The 20,267-nt window shown below is 40.7% G+C and overlaps 1 protein-coding gene across 2 annotated transcripts; it reads right to left on the reverse strand.

The window, feature by feature from the left end:
• Positions 1-729: 729 nt before the first annotated feature.
• On the reverse strand, positions 730-3,667 carry LOC145955813 (zinc finger BED domain-containing protein DAYSLEEPER-like). 2 transcript variants are annotated; one of them, XR_014432518.1, is made up of 3 exons: positions 1,608-3,667; positions 998-1,506; positions 730-867 (listed from the first exon to the last, which is right to left on the reverse strand). XR_014432518.1 is itself a non-coding variant. In XM_083071017.1 (2 exons), exons 1-2 carry the CDS (start codon positions 2,169-2,171, stop codon positions 1,171-1,173), a joined length of 900 nt encoding a protein of 299 aa, XP_082927143.1. In that variant the 5' UTR covers positions 2,172-3,667; the 3' UTR covers positions 789-1,170. The 2 variants fall into 2 exon arrangements, 1 of the variants encoding a protein (XP_082927143.1); XM_083071017.1 differs by having other exon boundaries at positions 789-1,506.
• Between the last annotated feature and the right edge of the window lie 16,600 nt (positions 3,668-20,267).

The following is a 20,267-nucleotide window of genomic DNA, read 5'->3' on the forward strand; positions in this document are numbered from 1 at the left end:
AAACGGATAACCCGGCCCGGCCCGGCCCACCACGGGTTGAGCCTTTGGTGGGCCAACCCAACCCGGCTCGTTTATTGGTGAGCTGGAAAAAGTTGAGCCCGGCCCGGCCAACCACGGGTTGGTGGGCTAAACGGGTTGGCTCACCTAATTTGAAAAAATGTAATCAAAGATAATACATTTGAATTATGTTTCCTTTTTTTTTCTCCCCTCAGTTTCTTGCATATGTTTCTCTTCACATATCTCCTTTGACATGACATTTTCATACAAGACCATCACATGCACACGAATCATGATGTATTAAATCAAAATTAAGTTTGGTTAGGCATGTTAACTAAACATCACAGAGACCAACTTGATAATTTTCTAGTCTGGGACATGTTGTAAAACGGATGACTCTACAATACACCAATCAACCATTATGATATGAAGCCAACACGAATACACATAATAGTGGCAGCAGGAACACTCGGGAAAACTTTAGAAAATGGATTGCGTATTGGCTCACCTAATTTGAAAAAATCACCTAATTTGAAAAAATGTAATCAAAGTTAATGCCTAATCCTGCAGAAACAGTATGCACATAAGCTTTTCTAGAGAAAAGTAAATAAATTCCTACACTGATTACATAATTTGAAGAAACAGAAATACATAAAATTGAGAACCTATGATGTTTGCTCACAAATGGTCTATGAAGACCCAACTACTACCCAATATACAATGTGTCATTTACTAAATTAGTAGCTAGCAGTAATACAACCATATTTGGATTACAATCACCAAAAGTCCAAAACATAATACAGAACCAAACTCAGACACCCAAGTGAGCTCTTCCTGCGCTGCTATTTTCCTGGATGTGAAGAAGGCAAACTGCATGCACATTTGAACACATCAAAAACAAATATAATTAAAAATCATCTCAAATTTCAAATACAACCCAAAATCATTTTCAACTTCAAATATAATCCAAAATTTTAAAAATTAGAAATTACAATCTAACATTAAATCATTGGTGTCACTTGTCCATCTACAACATTAGAGTCTTGAATGGAGCAATCCAAAATATACTCATCTGTTGAAACATCTTCTTTATCCCCATCTATAACAAAAAAAAAATGTTAACTAATAATGATGAAAAATTAAGTAATAAATTATTAAATTAATTTCATAATACTAATACATGTTACCTGTTAATTCAAAACCATGCAACCAATTTTGAGTTAAAATGAGTGCCTCAACATTCTCCGGAAGAATGGAAGAACGATATTTTGTTAGTACATGAGAACCAAGACTAAAGGCAGACTCACTAGCAACTGTAGTGATTGGAATGCTAAGCACGTCACAAGCCATCTTAGATAAGTTTGGATAACGATCTCGGCGATCCCTCCAATAACTCAATACATCCAACTTATCAAAAAACTTTGGGTCAAGATTCCCTTCATCTAAATAAAGATCCAATTCAGACCTTCCAATTTCATTAATATGTTGACTCAAATAATCAACATATTCCTAAGACATTATAAGAGAATTTAAGTCATTGACAAGTAAGAAATAAGATGTAAATAAAATAAAGAAAGTTGTGTTGGAAAATTTGAGAAATAAAAACTTACATCAAATGCATCCATCACTTGCTCATCATTTGTAAAAGAAGCAACATGTGTTGAAGGGGAAATTTGAGAACTTGAAGTATTTGACTCATTTGAATGTAATTTGACATATTCTTCAAACAACTTGTACATCTTCTCCTTTAAAATATTAATATTTTCTTCACATGTAGAAGGATCAATCTTTGAATAACAGAACCGAATAGCTTCAAACTTCATTCGTGGATCAAGAATAGCCCCAATAGCAAGAATGTCACAATAATGATCCCAATACTTAATAAACTTGTTCATCATATTCAATGCCATATCTTTAATTGTCAAATCATCACTTTTGGCATTTTCCCGTAACAAACATTCAATTTTCCAAACTTGCATGAAGTAACGGTTAGAAGTTGGATAAGATGAACCTGAAATCAAATTAGTCATGACATAAAATGGCTTCAACAACTCACACATTTTTTCATCCCTTTTCCATTCATCATTTGATGGACAATGAACATAAGCTCTATCACGAATAGCCAAGCTTCCAAAGGCACGTCTGTCGCCACCCGCCGAAACGGACCTTGGCATTCGCGACGATGGTTGGACTCTTTTTAAAGTTTGGAAAAATGATGGATTGTTAGAGCGACTTATTCTCAAACTGAGACCTCATCGAACTAACAATATTTATTAAATGATTCTCACCAACCTATGTTAATCCCAAACGGGACCCTCCATAGATTAGTGGTTTTCGTAAAAAGAAGGGTTCTTGGAGTCGCCACCAATATTTTACTCAAAACATTGGAAAAAGATATAAGGCAATTGATTTTCGTAAATCAACTTTGGCCATTACAACCAGAGTCAGGTAAGGGAGTCGGTTACGTGCGAGGAAGGTGTTAGCACCCCACAATGCCCCTTTCGGGTTCCCTATGACAGATTATTTCATAAATAATAGCGTAAAGTTACTAAATTACCCCCATTTATTAGAAACAATTATAGATAAAATATTTACATGACGAAAGCTCTAAACATGCAATGCAATAATCAAAAAGCAATAAATAAGAGCAGTAAAAGAAAAGATTTAGAAAGAAACCTTTGAAGCGGGCTTTTATATATTCAAAACGAAGTTTAGGAGGCTTTTTGGCGCTCCTTCCCACTACACGTCCGCTCGCTCCTTTCCCCTAAAGATAATTTTTACTATGGAAATCAAAGAGATTTCCCTTCGACTTGTTCGAATCTCAAGCTAATGGCTCATGACTCAAGAACTTCGTCGGATCGGCTCCTGGAGAGATATCTAGGGCAGAGAATAGCTCAAAAACCCAAGAATACTCAGCAGGAGGGTTGAGGAATGTGTAAAAAGTGTGGAAGGACGTGCCAATGACGTCCTATTTATAGGATTGAGGCGTAATACGGCCTGGGAGGTCAATACGGCCCGTACTGGTTTTTTGAACTATAGTACGGCCGTATTGAATTTGGTACGGCCGTACTGAAGTTTTTTGAACTACAGTACGACCGTATTGAATTTGGTACGGCCGTACTGAAGTTCAAAAACTTCAGTACGGCCGTATTGAGTTCATTACGGCCGTATTGCAGTTCAAATGGCTCAGTACGGCCGTACTGAACCTCTGGGAGGGCGTATTGAGCTCCAATCCTCGCACACCCTTATTCTAAGCTACTCTAAGACTCCTAGACTTACAAAGAATCATCCTAGGGTCTTCCAGGAGTCCTTCCGGCTGACTTTCCTTCGGTCTTCGAGAGTCTTTGAGTCTTATTTCCGACCCGGACAATTTTAGGGGTCTACAGCTGCCCCCCCTTTACTTAGTCAAACGGCTTTTTGGTGTACCGGTTGATAAGTAAAGGAGTTGACCCAATTGTCCGGGGAACAGGCCACCCTTCCGACTTGTAGTGTCTTCAGGTGGGAAAACTGTTGAGTAGCCTCTCCAGGTTGAGTATTGGTCGTCGCCTCTCCAGGCTCGTTGCATACCTCGGTGTTTCTGACAACCTCGGTAGCGTGAGTTTGCCCTCTCCAGGGTCTGCATGCCTCCATGTTTCTGACGATGTTGGCAGCTGCATACCTCCGTGTTTCTGACGACGGGGTAGCTGAGTATTAGTCGTCGCCTCTCCAGCCTCGTGCATACCTTGGTGTTTCTGACAACCTCGGTAGCGTGAGTTTGCCCTCTCCAGGGTGTGCATGCCTCCATGTTTCTGACGATGTTGGCAGCTGCGTACCTCCGTGTTTCTGACGACGGGGTAGCTGAGTATTAGTCGTCGCCTCTCCAGGCTCGTGCATACCTTGGTGTTTCTGACAACCTCGGCAGCTGCATACCTCCGTGTTTCTGACGACGGGGTAGCTGAGTATTAGTCGTCGCCTCTCCAGGCTCGTGCATACCTTGGTGTTTCTGACAACCTCGGTAGCGTGAGTTTGCCCTCTCCAGGGTGTGCATTCCTCCATGTTTCTGACGATGTTGGCAGCTGCGTACCTCCGTGTTTCTGACGACGGGGTAGCTGAGTATTAGTCGTCGCCTCTCCAGGCTCGTGCATACCTTGGTGTTTCTGACAACCTCGGCAGCTGCATACCTCCGTGTTTTTTACGACGGGGTAGCTGAGTATTAGTCGTCGCCTCTCCAGGCTAGTTGCATACTTCGGTGTTTCTGACAACCTCAGTAGCATGAGTTTGCCCTCTCCAGGGTCTGCGGTTTGCCCTCCCCAGGGTTGCATACCTCCGTGCTTCTGGTCACTTTGGTAGCGTGAGTTTGCCCTCTCCAGGGATTTAAGATGATTTTGTCTCCACAGTCCACGATGCTGCTTCGACGATTGTTGTTGATTTTGATGCCGCTGAGGGCTGGATAACGCAGGGATCCGTCTAGGGGATGTGGAGTTACTCATAGGTTCTTGTGTCCCAACTTTCCATTGCGTAGTTGGTGCCCACTGGGGAAATTCTGATTCCTTGGGGGTGTAGACACAAAGATGCTCTTTCTGATGTGAGCGATGCCTTATGATTGGCTGACGTCCTTTCGACGTTTGTGGAGTATCCCGGTTATCCTTATTCGGGTGACTCTTTTTTGATTTTCTGGTTTTGTTGCCTCTGCGTAGGCTGTTATCCGCTGGGGGATTCTGTCATTTTGATCCTTTCTGATTTTCCTTTTTTTTTTTTTTTTTTTTTTTTTTTGAAGGAGTGCCTCTGAGTAGGCGAATGGGGATTGAGGATCTTGTGTATCCCAGAGTATTATTTAGAAAGCCTCTGCAGGCTTAGCTTCACTCGTCGCTTGAGTTGGAAAGCCATTTTCCACTGAGGAAGTCTGAGTCTTTTGACTCGGATGCTCTGTTTGGATGATCATGCTTCCGTTGAGGAATCTTGCTGATCTTGCTCTGATAGCTTTCACTGGGAATTCGGCCCAAGAGTGCAAGCTGAGATATCTCTGGGGAGTATTATTTCGGCAAGCCTCTCCAGGCTCAGTTATTCTGTATTTTCTGATTTTTGCCTTTTCTCTTTTTTTTTGTCGATTTTTTGGCTTTTTAATGGTAATGAAAAGAGTGGGGCACAGCCCGAGCAAGAAATCCACCGAGTAAACCGTTGCGCCGTAGCTATTCGTCGACTCCGTGACGCCGACGGTAGCCAGAAACTCCTTCGTCGCAGTCGGATAGATCTTAGGGTGGGGGTCAAGGAGGAACCCCCATCCTATGGCGTTGATGTAGCCTCTGACCTCATCCTCCCATTCCATTGCCCGGAGGATGTTGAAGTCGAGCACCCTCGACGGATGGAAGATGAACGTCTCAAGGAACTCCAGCCTCTCTTGATGCCGCGCGATCATTTCGAGTTGCGCGGGGACCCTATGCCTCTTTCTTGATGACTCGGCCATTTCTCAGAATTGGAAAGATCTCAAACACATTCACAGACAAAGTATGCAGAGGGAGGAGAATGCTGTTGATGTACAAAAGAATGGGCCAATACGGGCCGTATTGAATTTAATACGCCCGTATTGGTGTGGACGTTATGGCCAATATGGTTGTATTCATTTCAGTATGCCCGTATTGAGTTGAAAATTTGTTCATAACCCTAATTTTAGTACGGGCGTACTGAACATGGTACGAGCGCATTGTTTTTTCTGAAGTTCATATATATATTTTTTTTGTTTTTTTGTTTTTTTGTTTTTTGTTTGTTTTTTCAATAAACAGAGAATAAGTGATCTTCCAGTACACCTATCATCTGTATGCATGTATGCGGTATGATGCACCTAATTCTATTGATTTATTTTTCAAAAGAATTAACCGATGCGTTTCTTTGCTTGGATTTTGCCATTCCTCTTAGACGGGTTGTGCGCTACCGATTTCTGTAACCGAGGAATGATGCGTGTTATATCGAGATTGGTGTCATCGACCCAGTGATCCTTCCCTTCCTTTAGAAGACGTGTCAACCCTCCTATTAACCACTATATCTCCATGTTTCCACTAAATTATTCTAAAATCGTTTGGGACAAGAGAAAAGAAAGGAAAGGTATTTTTTGTTCAAAAGCTTGTGTTTTAGAGGGGATTATTATTGTTTTAAAAATGGTTTTTGTAAGAATGGCTGGCCAAGGTAGGCTTATGTGTTTAGGCTTGTTTGATTAAACACTTATGAAGTTAAGGAAGTCTTGTTATTGACGTTGTGATTCGACAACTTAAATAGTTTCCTTGAACCTTTCTTTTTGAATTCAGCTCATGGTACCATCATGGATTTATTTTCGCTTTTTGATTGTCCTTATTTTTGCCTAAAACGCCCTTTTGTGGCGTCTTAGCGGACCTTTGTTTTTGTTTATTTTCGCAACCCTAACTTTTGCCTAGGTCACCCTTTCGCGGGGTTCCTAGCGGGTCTTTTGCTCTTATTTTTGCGCAGCCCCCTTTTTGGGTTTCCTGCCGAGCTTTTTTGTTTTTATGATTTTTTGTTCTTTAAAGGATTCCTTTTTTATCCATGATGGCACTTGTCGAGGCCAAGGAATGGTGCTCCAAGTTATCACACCCACCTTCGCATAAAAATGATGTGGGTTTATTGTTATTAAGACAATTTCAACTTCATTCATGCTTATTCAAACAGGGTTAAAAATAACGTGGTCTAGAAATTTATTGTAAGCAAGAAGAGAAGCAGTAAGAAATAATAAAGAATGATTTTATTATAATTCTAGCGGAAACATGTGCCCTATCGAGGCTCGGGGGTCGGGCTGTCCCCGAGGAGTGATCTCTAACAGTCATCAGGTCTATACATCCTTATCGGAAGGAGGAGAGCACTTGATGATGACGACTGGCCTTGACGCTTGTGAACCGGCCTTCCTAAAGATCTGGCTTAAAGAACGTCGAGAAGGATCTTGGTTCCTCTTCGTCCTTTGATCTTTATCCTCGGATTCTTTATTTTCCTCGGTTTTTTCTTTTCTTTTTCCTTTCCTTTATTCTTGGGAGCTTTATCGTGAAGATCTTCGGGAGTGTAGATCCTGCCACTCCTAGTCATGCCCCCAAGTCCAGCGATGTTAGAGATATCGCTGTCGGCAGAAGAATGGATGTCGTATATCCATGGCACAACCTTATTCGATTCGTAGGGAAAAGGTCTCGGAGCAGTGATCTTCAATGGTATCGGACCTTCCCCTTTATTCGTCTTGATTACCAACAACGGAGTTGATGTGCGTTCGCTTGGCGCGGTTGTTGGCTTACACTTGATGACGAACGGCGTGCGATCCATTCTGAACATACGCATCGATTAATCCTTTCTTTTTATTAATGTTATTAATAAATTACTAGGAGGGATGTATGCGAATGAATGACTATGAAATGCAAAGGCAATTGAAAGATTCCATAGATCTCAAAAATTCAATTCATTAATCAAGGAAAGTGTACAACTTGTTATACAATGCTTTGAAGCAATTTTTTGCAAAATGAGAAGAGCCGATAGAAACCCACAGGCGGGTTCATGTTTCTTCTCCATTCATCTTCGGCTTCCTCTACATGACGGGTCATTGCCTCAACTTGCGTATGGACTGCTTGGCTCATATCATCACTAATCTTTTGAGCGTCCTTCGCCTTTTGAATGTGGTAGTTGATCATGGCTTGCAGCTCATTAAGCTCGTCTTCGGCTCGATCCTTCTCCTCTTGGAGCTTAGCCATATGTGCTAGTCCTTCCTTTTCCTTCTTGCGAAAATCGGAAAGGCTTGCAGTTTGTTGTTGAGCAACTTCCTGCCATTGCTGCGCATCGGATCGAGTCAAGAGTAAGTCATCCTGCATGTCCTTGATCAACTGTGCCTCCCTTGCATACTCGGCTTCAAGGTGTGCTATCTTTGTATCAACATCTCGGAGTTGACTACTCGGTTCGACCTTTGGCATTTTGGATGCCCGAGTAGCCTTCTCATTAAGGTTAGCACACTCGTCCTTGAGCCGCTCTATCTCATGGTCTTTTTTCTTGCACTGCCTCTGTAGACCGTCAATGGCGAGACTGGATTCTTCGTTTTTCTCTTCAAGAAATCTCACCTGAGCTCCCATGATTTCCAGCTTCTTGGTCAAGGCATCGACTTGTTCTTGCAGCACCCTCCTTGTGACTGCGGTTGCGCAAGAGGTGGATGGTTGGGGCACCCCCCTCTCGCTCCTCCAAATCTCGTAGTCGGTGGAGACGGATACCCGAGGCTTTCCAAGCTCTCGATCTTCCTCGTAGATTGGTCTCTCCCACGCTCTAATGACAGCGTGCATGTCCCTCTGATGCTCGGAACCGAAGGAGAAACACAATCCTCCAAGCTCGTCTTTGGTAGTAACAATCTGAGTCCTCATAAGTTGCCTCATAGCCAATCTAGGTGAATAAGCTATGCAACCTCTGAGGCCCATCAAGGGTATGCTTGGGTAACTGCCGCATCTCATCAATACATTGCTCGGACGGAACCAAGGACAAACCCATGTGAAGTGATCAATGCTCCACTGTTCCATCTCTTCCTTCCATTCGGAAGCATAACGGCGGCATACGGGGATCTTTGAAAAACTCCTCAACGGATCGGGTAAAGTCCCCATGTGACTAGAGGCATAGAAGTGTGTGATGCTCCATACATATAACAAGGAAGTGCAGCATCGAATAATCTTCCCTTGCTTCTGCTGAGATAGGTGAACAGAAAGCAAGGTGTCGGCAAGAATGGCAGGCACGGGACTCTTCATGTGCACGTCCCATGCGAAGAAAGCATCCATAGCGGCATGGTCCACTGTGTTAGCGTGAAAGGGGAATAGGATTGTCCCAAACACAGCTAACGCTAGAGTCTTGTTGAAAGCTGACCAATCTCCCTCACCAGCTAAGGAAGAAAGGTGATCCTCGATCATAGCGAGCTTCCAACCTTTGATACTGCCGTTCCCCACTAAGACAGATGATCGTGATGGTAGTTTGACTTGAGTAGCGACCCTCTCCACAGCCACATAATTACCATGAAAGACATAGACCCCTGCTGATTTGGGCCATCGCAGCATGAGCTCGTACTCCTCGAGAGTAGGAACTAAGTCAAACTGGGGGAACTCGAAGCAATGCAGATCGGGACTCCAAAAGTGAACCAATGCTCTCAGAAAGGCCGGATCCACATATATCTTCATCAAATCGAGGACTCGTCCATATGATTTCTCGAACTCAACACGAGCCTCACGTGGCATCAAAGAACAGAGGTGGTCAGCACGGTATAATAAGAAGTCCACTTTCTTCAACTGCCCTTGCACTTTCCTAGATCCCTCCATGATCTACGATAAGAATGCATGATATGAGATGATGGCGTTGAATATGCATGCATTGTATTTTTTTCAACTAAGCATTATCATGTTTTCAGGATGTTCCTAAGATGATGCATGATATTGCTTGGTTTGGATAAATAATCTTTTCTTTTTTTTTGGGTATTTTGTTTTTTTGTATTTTTTTGGGTGAAAAGGGAAACTACCTATATGAATGTGATGAAGGTAGATGTTAACACCATGTAATGGAAGATTCTTATTCCTATTTATTCTTATTTTAAAAGGGAATGTTGTATGTTTAAAGAATGCAATGTATGCTCAAACAATGTCACATAAACAATGCACAAACAAATCACTCATCCACGAACAGTCACGAGCGAATCACGAGGTAGGGGTATCCTGCAGAAAAGTGCATATTCAAGGAGGTTCTAACTGTTCTCACCGGTCCAAGGCCCCCAAGGTGCCCCCATTATAGGGACCCAATTCCTCTCGTCGTAAGTCGATGGAAAGTTCCCACGCACTGTCGGATTCGAGTTCATGGTTTTCACCTTGAGTGATGTTTTCCGACAACGGTCTACGGGCACCTATAGACCCATTCGACAACCGGCCGTACTAACATCCACTCCCTATGGCTTTCCACTCATGCCCCCGGGTATAGAGGGAACTGTTGTGTGCAAAGGTTCGTGTGCAGTTTGTATTTCAAACAATTGCGAAAATTTAAACATTCAACAGTTATTAAAGCCAATTAGATAAAACATGTTATCATACAAGCGAGGGGTAACGAAGTAATTTTAAACTATTATTTTAGAAATAATCCATCACTAAATGGGACTGACTCTCGAGGCTTCCCCAGTGGAGTCGCCATCTGTCGCCACCCGCCGAAACGGACCTTGGCATTCGCGACGATGGTTGGACTCTTTTTAAAGTTTGGAAAAATGATGGATTGTTAGAGCGACTTATTCTCAAACTGAGACCTCATCGAACTAACAATATTTATTAAATGATTCTCACCAACCTATGTTAATCCCAAACGGGACCCTCCATAGATTAGCGGTTTTCGTAAAAAGAAGGGTTCTTGGAGTCGCCACCAATATTTTACTCAAAACATTGGAAAAAGATATAAGGCAATTGATTTTCGTAAATCAACTTTGGCCATTACAACCAGAGTCGGGTAAGGGAGTCGGTTACGTGCGAGGAAGGTGTTAGCACCCCACAACGCCCCTTTCGGGTTCCCTATGACAGATTATTTCACAAATAATAGTGTAAAGTTACTAAATTACCCCCATTTATTAGAAACGATTATAGATAAAATATTTACATGACGAAAGCTCTAAACATGCAATGCAATAATCAAAAAGCAATAAATAAGAGCAGTAAAAGAAAAGATTTAGAAAGAAACCTTTGAAGCGGGCTTTTATATATTCAAAACGAAGTTTAGGAGGCTTTTTGGCGCTCCTTCCCACTACACGTCCGCTCGCTCCTTTCCCCTAAAGATAATTTTTACTATGGAAATCAAAGAGATTTCCCTTCGACTTGTTCGAATCTCAAGCTAATGGCTCATGACTCAAGAACTTCGTCGGATCGGCTCCCGGAGAGATATCTAGGGCAGAGAATAGCTCAAAAACCCAAGAATACTCAGCAGGAGGGTTGAGGAATGTGTAAAAAGTGTGGAAGGACGTGCCAATGACGTCCTATTTATAGGATTGAGGCGCAATACGGCCTGGGAGGTCAATACGGCCCGTACTGGTTTTTTGAACTACAGTACGGCCGTATTGAATTTGGTACGGCCGTACTGAAGTTCAAAAACTTCAGTACGGCCGTATTGAGTTCATTACGGCCGTATTGCAGTTCAAATGGCTCAGTACGGCCGTACTGAACCTCTGGGAGGGCGTATTGAGCTCCAATCCTCGCACACCCTTATTCTAAGCTACTCTAAGACTCCTAGACTTACAAAGAATCATCCTAGGGTCTTCCAGGAGTCCTTCCGGCTGACTTTCCTTCGGTCTTCGAGAGTCTTTGAGTCTTATTTCCGACCCGGACAATTTTAGGGGTCTACAACGTCGATATCTAATTGCACTTTCAAGCATAAGATAGGTAGAATTCCACCTAGTAGCAACATCCATTCTCAAACCTACTTTTGTATCAATACCCCTCACTTGAACAACACATTCTTTAAATGCAATTTTTCTTCCCTCCGATCCTCTCACATACTTAATACTCTCTCTAATCTTGTGCAAAGCATCAGAAGCCACCCTTAAGCCCTCTTGCACAATAATATTCAAGATATGTGCACTACACCTTATATGAAAGTAATCACCATTACATATCAAATTATTTTGCAATTTCAATTGCTCACTCAAAATTTTTTGCAACACCTCATTGGCACTAGCATTGTCTAATGTGATAGAAAATATTTTCCTATCTATTCCCCAATCAAGCAACAAAGCAAAATTTTTTTGTGCCAAATCATGACCAGTGTGTGGAGGTTCCATTTTACAATAGGCAATAATCTTGCTATTCAACTTCCAATTAGCATCAACAAAATGAGAAGTCAAACAAATATACCCTTGTTGAGTTATAGAAGTCCAATAATCAGATGTCAAACAAATTCGGCTATGAGATTTATGCATTGCAACTTTCACCCTCTCTTTGTGTTCATGGAATTTCTTTGAAACATTAGACACGGCTGTATTCCTACTTGGAACTCTTACTTCTGGATTTAGATATATAAGCAATTCTTTAATCCACTTATATTGAACAAAATTATATGGCAACCCATGTTGAATAATAGCCATTGAAATAAGATCATCTACAACTTTTTGGTCAATTTCCCTAGACCTTAACTTCCCAGCATGATCAATTATCATTTTCCCCACATCATTATCTTTTAATTTTTTTAGCACCACGCACTTTGACAAATGACGCAACATTGTTGAAGTTCCTATTTTTGTCCCACCAATAGCATACTCAACACCACATGCATTACATTTTGCCTTTCCTTTACCATCTTTTATACCAATTTTTGTAAAATGATCCCAAACTTTAGAAGTAGTTATCCTAGGTCTCTTACTTTCTCTATCAGCATCAACATCAATACCCTCATTTTCAATCTCTTCTACAATTGATGGCAAAGCTTCATTCAAATTATTATTAACACATTGTTCATCTACGGTTTCAGATCTCATTTTATTCTGTAAAACCATAAATATACACAACACAATTAATAACAGGCGTAAATTTAGCTTATCAAATATTACAATGATTCAACCAACACAAGATAAATCAATGAAATGAAATTCAATTTCTACTTTTACAATAAAAGAAAGAGGTGAACAAAAATGGTACATCAAACAAAAGGAAGACAACGAAACCCAAACAATACTAACATTACTAGAAAGTAAAAACTATAGTCCCTAGTAGTTAATATCTCTGAAACAGAATCTATCTAATATCAGTTTTCGGTTCTTTATTATACGTTACGAATTTGATTGATTATTTAAAAGTAAAAATAAGTAAGAGAAAAAAAAAGTTGTTAGTTTATCAAAAATCACGGAACAATATTAGTATATCTTGATGCAAATAGTTTTGGTAACAAATAGCATCTCCAAAACTGCATGCCACTCACTCTGACACATTACCACAACAATGGCCACCAAAGCCGAAGGCATCCAAGAATTGACTCTAAGTCTCTAACATCATCAATTCATAAAGATTAATCACATCTATGATACAATGACAGTTGATTTCCTATTAATAGTGTTTGATTATCGGTTATGAGTAACCAGCTAATTTAAAATTTGTTGTGTCTTTTTTATAATTATTACACAGTGTATATGAAGAGGCGCATGAAATACGGGGCCAGGTTAATAAACAAAATTTTCGTGTGTGATTATATTATTCTAATGATAAGGTAAGATTCCTTCTAAAGTAAGCAAATTAAAATATTTGTTCTTTACTAAATTTATATCAAAATTTAATTTTATATACAATGTTCCAAAATAGAATACATCTAGTTCAATCTCACAAGTCACAACCATCAGTTATGAACCACCATTTATTTTTAAAATTATTTATTTGAAATAAATTTAAAATTTTGAAATCCATGAAGACATGCCACAAAGCATGACCCTGAGGGTTAATAGGCCAACGGGAAATCTCCTTCCTTGCACAATGTAGACACCCAATTTCGTCCGGGGGCACACAAACAAGGACATGGATCTCTGTTACGAAGGGAATGAGCTCCCGAAGCATGCCAACGAGAAGACAAGACTTCAGAGGGCCCAAAAGCACAAATTAAATATTTTTATGGGCCCGGAACGGGCCGTTCCAAGGTTCGGAACGGGCCGTTCCGAGGCTCCCAAAAAGCCAAGAACCCTAATTTGGAATAGGCCGTTCCAAACTCCTCCAAAAAGGGGTAAAAGCTTATTTGGAACGGGTCCGAAACGGGCCATTCCTAAATCTGGAACAGGCCGTTCCAAGGCCGTTCTAGACCAATCATGTGTGCTGAATTTGGACCCCAGAACGGGCTGTTCTAAAATCAGAACGGGCCGTTCTAGTTCCCCGGAACGGGCCGTTTCGGTTTCAGAACGGGCCGTTCCAGGGTCCAAATTAAGGCACAACAGCCATATCCAGAACGGCCGTTCCGATTTTGGAACGGGCCGTTCTGGACCCCCCTTCTGAAGTCTATAAATAGACGGCTGGGGCTCATTTCTCTGGACTCCGAAATTTCGTCCAGACTTCCTATAACTCGAAATTTCTCTTTTTTTCTCTCTTCCCCTCTCTTTTTGTATTTCTTGAGATTTTTGTGAGGCATTGTAGTGTGAAGGGTTGCCAAAAAGCACCCAAATCTCCATCTTTGAAGATTAATAGAGCTCGTTCAAGAGGTATTCAAATCAATTTTCTTCTCTCTATTTTATTTCTTACATTTGATAAATATTGTTTATAATAAGAGCAATCATGTAGATATTTTAGAGTCAATTGTTAATTTAAATTTTAAATCATGTAAATAATTATCAATAAAAGGGGATATAATATTTAATTTATTATTTCTTATCGCATTAACTTCATCATAGGGTACCGATTTAGGGCGTTGTAAGGGTGCTTAATACCTTCCTTACACGTAACCGACCCCCGAACCCAATTCTGGTTATCAAGGCCATTATTGGATCTTTTAAAAATCTTTTCTTTTTCCAATGTTTTGAGTAAAACATTGGTGGCGACTCCATAGAACCTATTTTCAAAACCATTGATTAAGGATTAGTCTGGTGTCCGGGCATTCCTTAATTGATGAGATCTTTAAAAGGATGTTTAAACCATAGGTCACAAGATCGGAAATTTTCGGGTTGCGACAGATGGCGACTCCACTGGGGACGTTTAAAGAGGGTCAGACCCATTTAATTGATGAAGTTAATAAAATAAAAATAATAATTTAAATATTTTCCCCTTTACTTTGTTTGCTTTATTTGTTTGGCTTTAATATTTGTTTGTCTGTTTAAATTCAACATTTGTTTGAAATAAAAATTGTACACAATCCTTTGCACACAACAGTTCCCCCTACACCCGGGGGCATGAGGGTAATAAACATAGGGAGTGGTTGACGTACGACCGGCCCAAGTTTGGCCTTGGAGCCTGCGAGCCTTGTCGGAAATCACACTCAAGGTGATAACCGGTTACTCTAGCCCGAAATACTGCGACAAACCTTAGAGTTTGCCAGGTGACGACGACAGAGATACTGGGTCCCTATAATGGGGGCACCTTGGGGGCCTTAAGACCAGCGAGATTAGAACTATCCTATACAATGCACTTTTCTTGCAGGGACCACAGACCAAGAATTTAATCGTGATTGTTCGCGGGTGTACATTTGTTTGAGCATATGTGTGTTGCATTTGTTTGTGTTTATTTATTTCAAATAGATAAGAATTACAAACAAATAAATATTAATAAAAAAATATGATAAAATTTTAACTCCCTTCTATATACCCAAACTTCAAAGCATCATATAGGATAGTTTATTTATAAAAAAAAGAAGATAAATATATAGCAAAAATCTTGCATCATTTCCTTTTAGTAAAAAAAATGAATGATAAAGTTTAGGCAGAAAACAAATATCATGCATCTTTTAGTTTAGCATATACATTCATTAGAAAATGGAAGACACATAGTATATAAAGATTTTTGAGAAAGGAGAACATTCTAAAGTACAAGAATCGTGTGCACACACTAAAGAGGCCTACTAGGCTTTAGACTCTCGTCATCCTTTCAATAGAAGGCAAAGTCTACATCTTCTCAAACTTCTTCCGATTTAAAAAGATGTCATTCCTCAACTCAAATAGGAGATTATTTGAAATTTCGAAAAGGAGGCACGCAAAAAAAAAAAATTGAAGCGAAAAAAAATTTGATGATAAGCTCCCTTAATCCTCCAATTCGTTATCAAATCACTCCAAATTGCATCTTTCTTTTCCGACTCATCAACCTCGTCAATAAAGATGAAAATTTTGGCAATCACCAAAATAATGGTGAACTTGAAGATCCTATTAATGGTTACTTCTGATGGGAATAGCAAGAAGAGAATCTGAGAAGAAACAAGAACTAATTGCAAATCAACGAACGAGCAAGCATGTCCATAGGGACATCATTCAAGCATGAGCTTCTGTAGCCTCAACAACATCATTAAAGTGCACCAAAAGATTTGTACAAAGAATGTTCTCTAAACAAATAAATCAATGAGAATGATATTTGTTGAATTTCTCAATCATCTTTGCATCCTATTTTTCACTTCATATAGATAATATGTCTTCCTTGTAAATAATAAATAAGAATAAAAAGGGAAACCTAACCTGTGCGTGTTAATCAAATAATGAGATCACTGGTAGTCAAGTGCAAACTCGATACATCAAATTGAAAGCACTTAAAAACCAGTAATTGTGCAAGAAGACTGGGGGGCATAACACGCCCAAATTGACGATTCAAACACCAAGAGTTTCCCATGCGGAAATGACAACTGTTGGGATAGGAGGAACAATCAAGAATGAATGAATCCTTGCTTCTAGGGAATTATAACAAAACTCAATTGAAGAATAAAGGCATTGCATGACAAAAACCCGCTAAGATGAAAACCTGTAAAGGGTGTCCTAGGAAAAAATTAGGGTAAAGAAAAAGAATCAAAATCCCGATAGGATACGTCCTATGCAAAAGTTAGGGATACATAAAAATAATAAAAAATAATAAAAAAAAGTAATGCCTACTTGAGTTGAAAACCGAAAGGCGGCTTGAGTATTCCCTTTAGAAAGAAAGAATTCATAAAGCTTTCACTCCGAAGTCGAAACACCCACATTCAAGCAAGTGGGAATGCATTCATAATGTAGTTCAACCAATCGTCAACCATGCCTCTCTAGGGGGCAACCTCGGTTAATCTCTCTGTGTATGAATCACGAACTCGGGGCATGCCCGGGCCTCCGAGCTTTGCTAAAGGGGCACGTGTAAGTTGAAAGTACTGTTTTAAATGCCATAACATTCTTTCATTTCTTTTCTCCCTTTAAAATATTCACTCTAGGCCTCATCCATCAACCCTTAATAAACAAAATATATTTGCGACAAAGATGTTACTCGATAATAGCATGGAAAGGATAACAAAAGAACAATCAGAAAATCGAACATGACTAGGGTTCAATAAAAAAAAAGTCGTCCCACACAAATGCTGCGAAAAAGAAGGCCCGGCAGGAAACCCACTAAGGGGGCTGCGCAAAAGTTAGGGCAAGATCTGCTAGGCAACCCACAAGCAAAATTGGGTAACCTAGGCAAAAGAAAAGATCATAAGAAAAATGTCCGCTAGGAAACACATCTCAAGTGACCTAGGCAAAAGTTAGGACGTTAAAGCAGCAACCTGAGTTGAAAACCGAAAGGCAGCTCAGGGGGATCATCTAAACAAAACGCAACCCCGAGTCATCACTCCACTTTCCAAAAAGGCTAAAACAAAATGATAGCTTTTTTGCAACAAATATGCCTTGTTTAATAGCCATAAACACTAAAGCCCACCTTGGCCAGCCATTCTTCTAAAAACCCCTTTTGAAAAAAAAAATCCCTTCTAACAATCTTTTGAAAAAATACAAACATCCCTTCTTTCTTTTCGCTTGACCCTTATGGCATTAAAATGGTACCAAAAATATACACGGAGAATGCACAGTGAATACTCACAAAGGAAAGATCGAGACATCCCCGAACGGAGTTGGGAGACGCTTAACTACACATTGATAATTGAGGAGCCACTAGAACCTCGTGTTCAAAAGAACATATCCCAACAATGATCATAAACGACATGAATGAAAAGGAATCGTCATCATTAACCTTAACACGTACAGGTTAATTTCTCGATATAAAAAAAATGAATTGCATCTTTAGGAACAAACACAAGCATAAACTGTATCGCATGCATATGAGTTAGGGGCATATGGAAGGGCGTTACACAAAAAAAATAAAAGAATCATTCTTGTCTTGCATTTTCTTTGCATCCATGCATCCATGCATTCTACTTGCTATGGGTCAAGAAGAGTCATCAGGACAAAACACTCGTAAAAGCTCAAAAGCCAAGCATGAGCCGAAACGGTGACAAACAAAAATCCCAAGTGATTCTACGTGCCCACTAAGCAAAGACACATCAATAGTAGAATAGAATGGAATCGACCAAGCAAGCAACTATAAGCATGAAGAGGCCACCACGCCTTACTTCTTCAGCAAATGAAAGATGATCCAAGAGAATGCCAGACTAGGAATGGTTTCCTCACCAAAGCCAGGAGTGGCTTCCGAAATAATACTCATTAATAAAGATTCAGCAAATAACATCATCATGGGATGGGATCCCTCCACCAATGATGAAAACACAAAATAAAACAGAAAAAAAGGCAAGCTTCGTACATGTAGAAAAAGTCGAAGCATCTAAAAATAGCAAAAAAAGGCAAGCTTCAAATGTGAAAAAGTCGAAGCTAAACAAAGAAATGAAAAGAAAAAAACCTACAGCAAGAAGATGCCTGGAGAGGCATTACAATACTCACCTTGACAAGAACAAAACCAAACTCCTACCAACCATCCCACATTGAAGACGCCTAGAGAGGCATCATAATACTCACATGGAAGGGGCAACACTAGAATCCTTGTCATCCATCTATCTTTGCCCACCAACATAGGGGCACATCAAACATTTCCTGCCCATCCACCTAGGGGCAGACTTTCATCTCACAACACCAACAAAAAGACATCAAGTACAAACACGGAAAGGGTTGCTAGATCCCTAAAACTAGTACAAGATCGGTAAGGGTTGCTAGATCCCCAAAACTAGTACAAGATCGGAAAGGGTTGCTAGATCCCCAAAACTAGTACAAGATCGGAAAAGGTTGCTAGATCCTCAAAACTAGTACAAGATCAGTAAGGGTTGCTAGATCCCTAAAACTAGTACAGGATCAGTAAGGGTTGCTAGATCCCTAAAACTAGTACAGGATCAGTAAGGGTTGCTAGATCCCCAAAACTAGTACAAGATTGGTAAGGGTTGTTAGATCCCTAAAACTAGTACAAGATCAGTAAGGGTTGCTAGATCCCCAAAACTAGTACAAGACTGGAAAAGGTTGCTAGATCCTCAAAACTAGTACAAGATCAGTAAGGGTTGCTAGATCCCTAAAACTAGTACAAGATCGGTAAGGGTTGCTAGACCCCAAAACTAGTAGTGGGCCGGCTGAAGCCCTAAATATCAGTCCAGCCTAGAGAGGCTGAGCTCATAATATACTCCCTCTTTAACAAGCCACAAATAAAGAAAAACAATACCATGAGACAAGCAGAAGCAGTAGGAAGCATCTACATCAAGACCAGAAGCCTAGATGTTTCGGTTTATCATCCTTATCACCCAACGGAGCATATAAACCAACACTCAGTTGCTCTTAGGGACAAGGATACGGGCAAACACCATCTACCCGAAAGAAATGGTGTTGGGGCATCTACACTGCTGAATTAAAGGAGAAGATTCAGGACATAGGAAGCGACATGGGGCATTCACATGGATCTTGAAGCCTAGATGTTTCGGTTCACCATCCTTGACACCTAATAGAGCATACAATCCAACACTCAGTTGCTCCAAGGGGCAAGGATATAGGGAACACCGTCTACCTGAAGGAAACAACGTGAGTGCATCTATTGTCAAAACAAGAGTGAAGATCCGAATTTTCACCTCACTATCACAAGAGAAACAATGGAGCTTCTACTCGAAGACTGAACATCAAGTGTATAGTTTGTCACCCTTGTTACCCCATAGAGTATGCAACTCAACACTCAGCTACTCTAAAAGGTAATGATACAAGCGAATACACCTATCCAAGGGAAGCAATGTAGAAGCATCAACAAAGAGACGAAGAGAAGACCCGGACGAAATGTCTACGTCTTTACTTGCCTTTGGAAAAGCAACACATTACTATTCCAAAGAACAAGTAAAGAGGGGCAGCTGTAGACACCCAATTTCGTCCGGGGGCACACAAACAAGGACATGGATCTCTGTTATGAAGGGAAGGAGCTCCCGAAGCATGCTAACGAGAAGACAAGACTTCAGAGGGCCCAAAAGCACAAATTAAATATTTTTATGGGCCTGGAACGGGCCGTTCCAAAATCAGAACGGGCCGTTCCAAGGTCCGGAACGGGCCGTTCCGAGGCTCCCAAAAAGCCAAGAACCTTAATTTGGAACGGGCTGTTCCGAGATTGGAACGGGCCGTTCCAAGATTGGAACAGGCCGTTCCAAACTCCTCCAAAAAGGGGTAAAAGCTTATTTGGAACGGGTCCGAAACGGGCCGTTCCTAAATCTGGAACGGGCCGTTCCAAGGCTGTTCCAGACCAATCATGTGTGCTGAATTTGGACCCCAGAACGGGCTGTTCTGAAATCAGAACGGGCCGTTCTGGTTTCAGAACGGGCCGTTCCAGGGTCCAAATTAAGGCACAACGGCCATA

Source organism: Cajanus cajan, chromosome 3, assembly GCF_000230855.2.
Source record: "Cajanus cajan strain Asha chromosome 3, NIPB_CcT2T_4, whole genome shotgun sequence".
NCBI lineage: Eukaryota > Viridiplantae > Streptophyta > Magnoliopsida > Fabales > Fabaceae > Cajanus > Cajanus cajan.

Excerpts from the sequence above, each read along its gene's own strand:
- LOC145955813 (XM_083071017.1), bottom strand. The coding sequence starts at position 2,171 with ATGCCAAGGTCCGTTTCGGCGGGTGGCGACAGACGTGCCTTTGGAAGC. Across the intron at positions 1,507-1,607 it reads AAGTGATGGATGCATTTGAT|GAATATGTTGATTATTTGAG; the intron begins GTAAGTTTTTAT and ends ATAATGTCTTAG.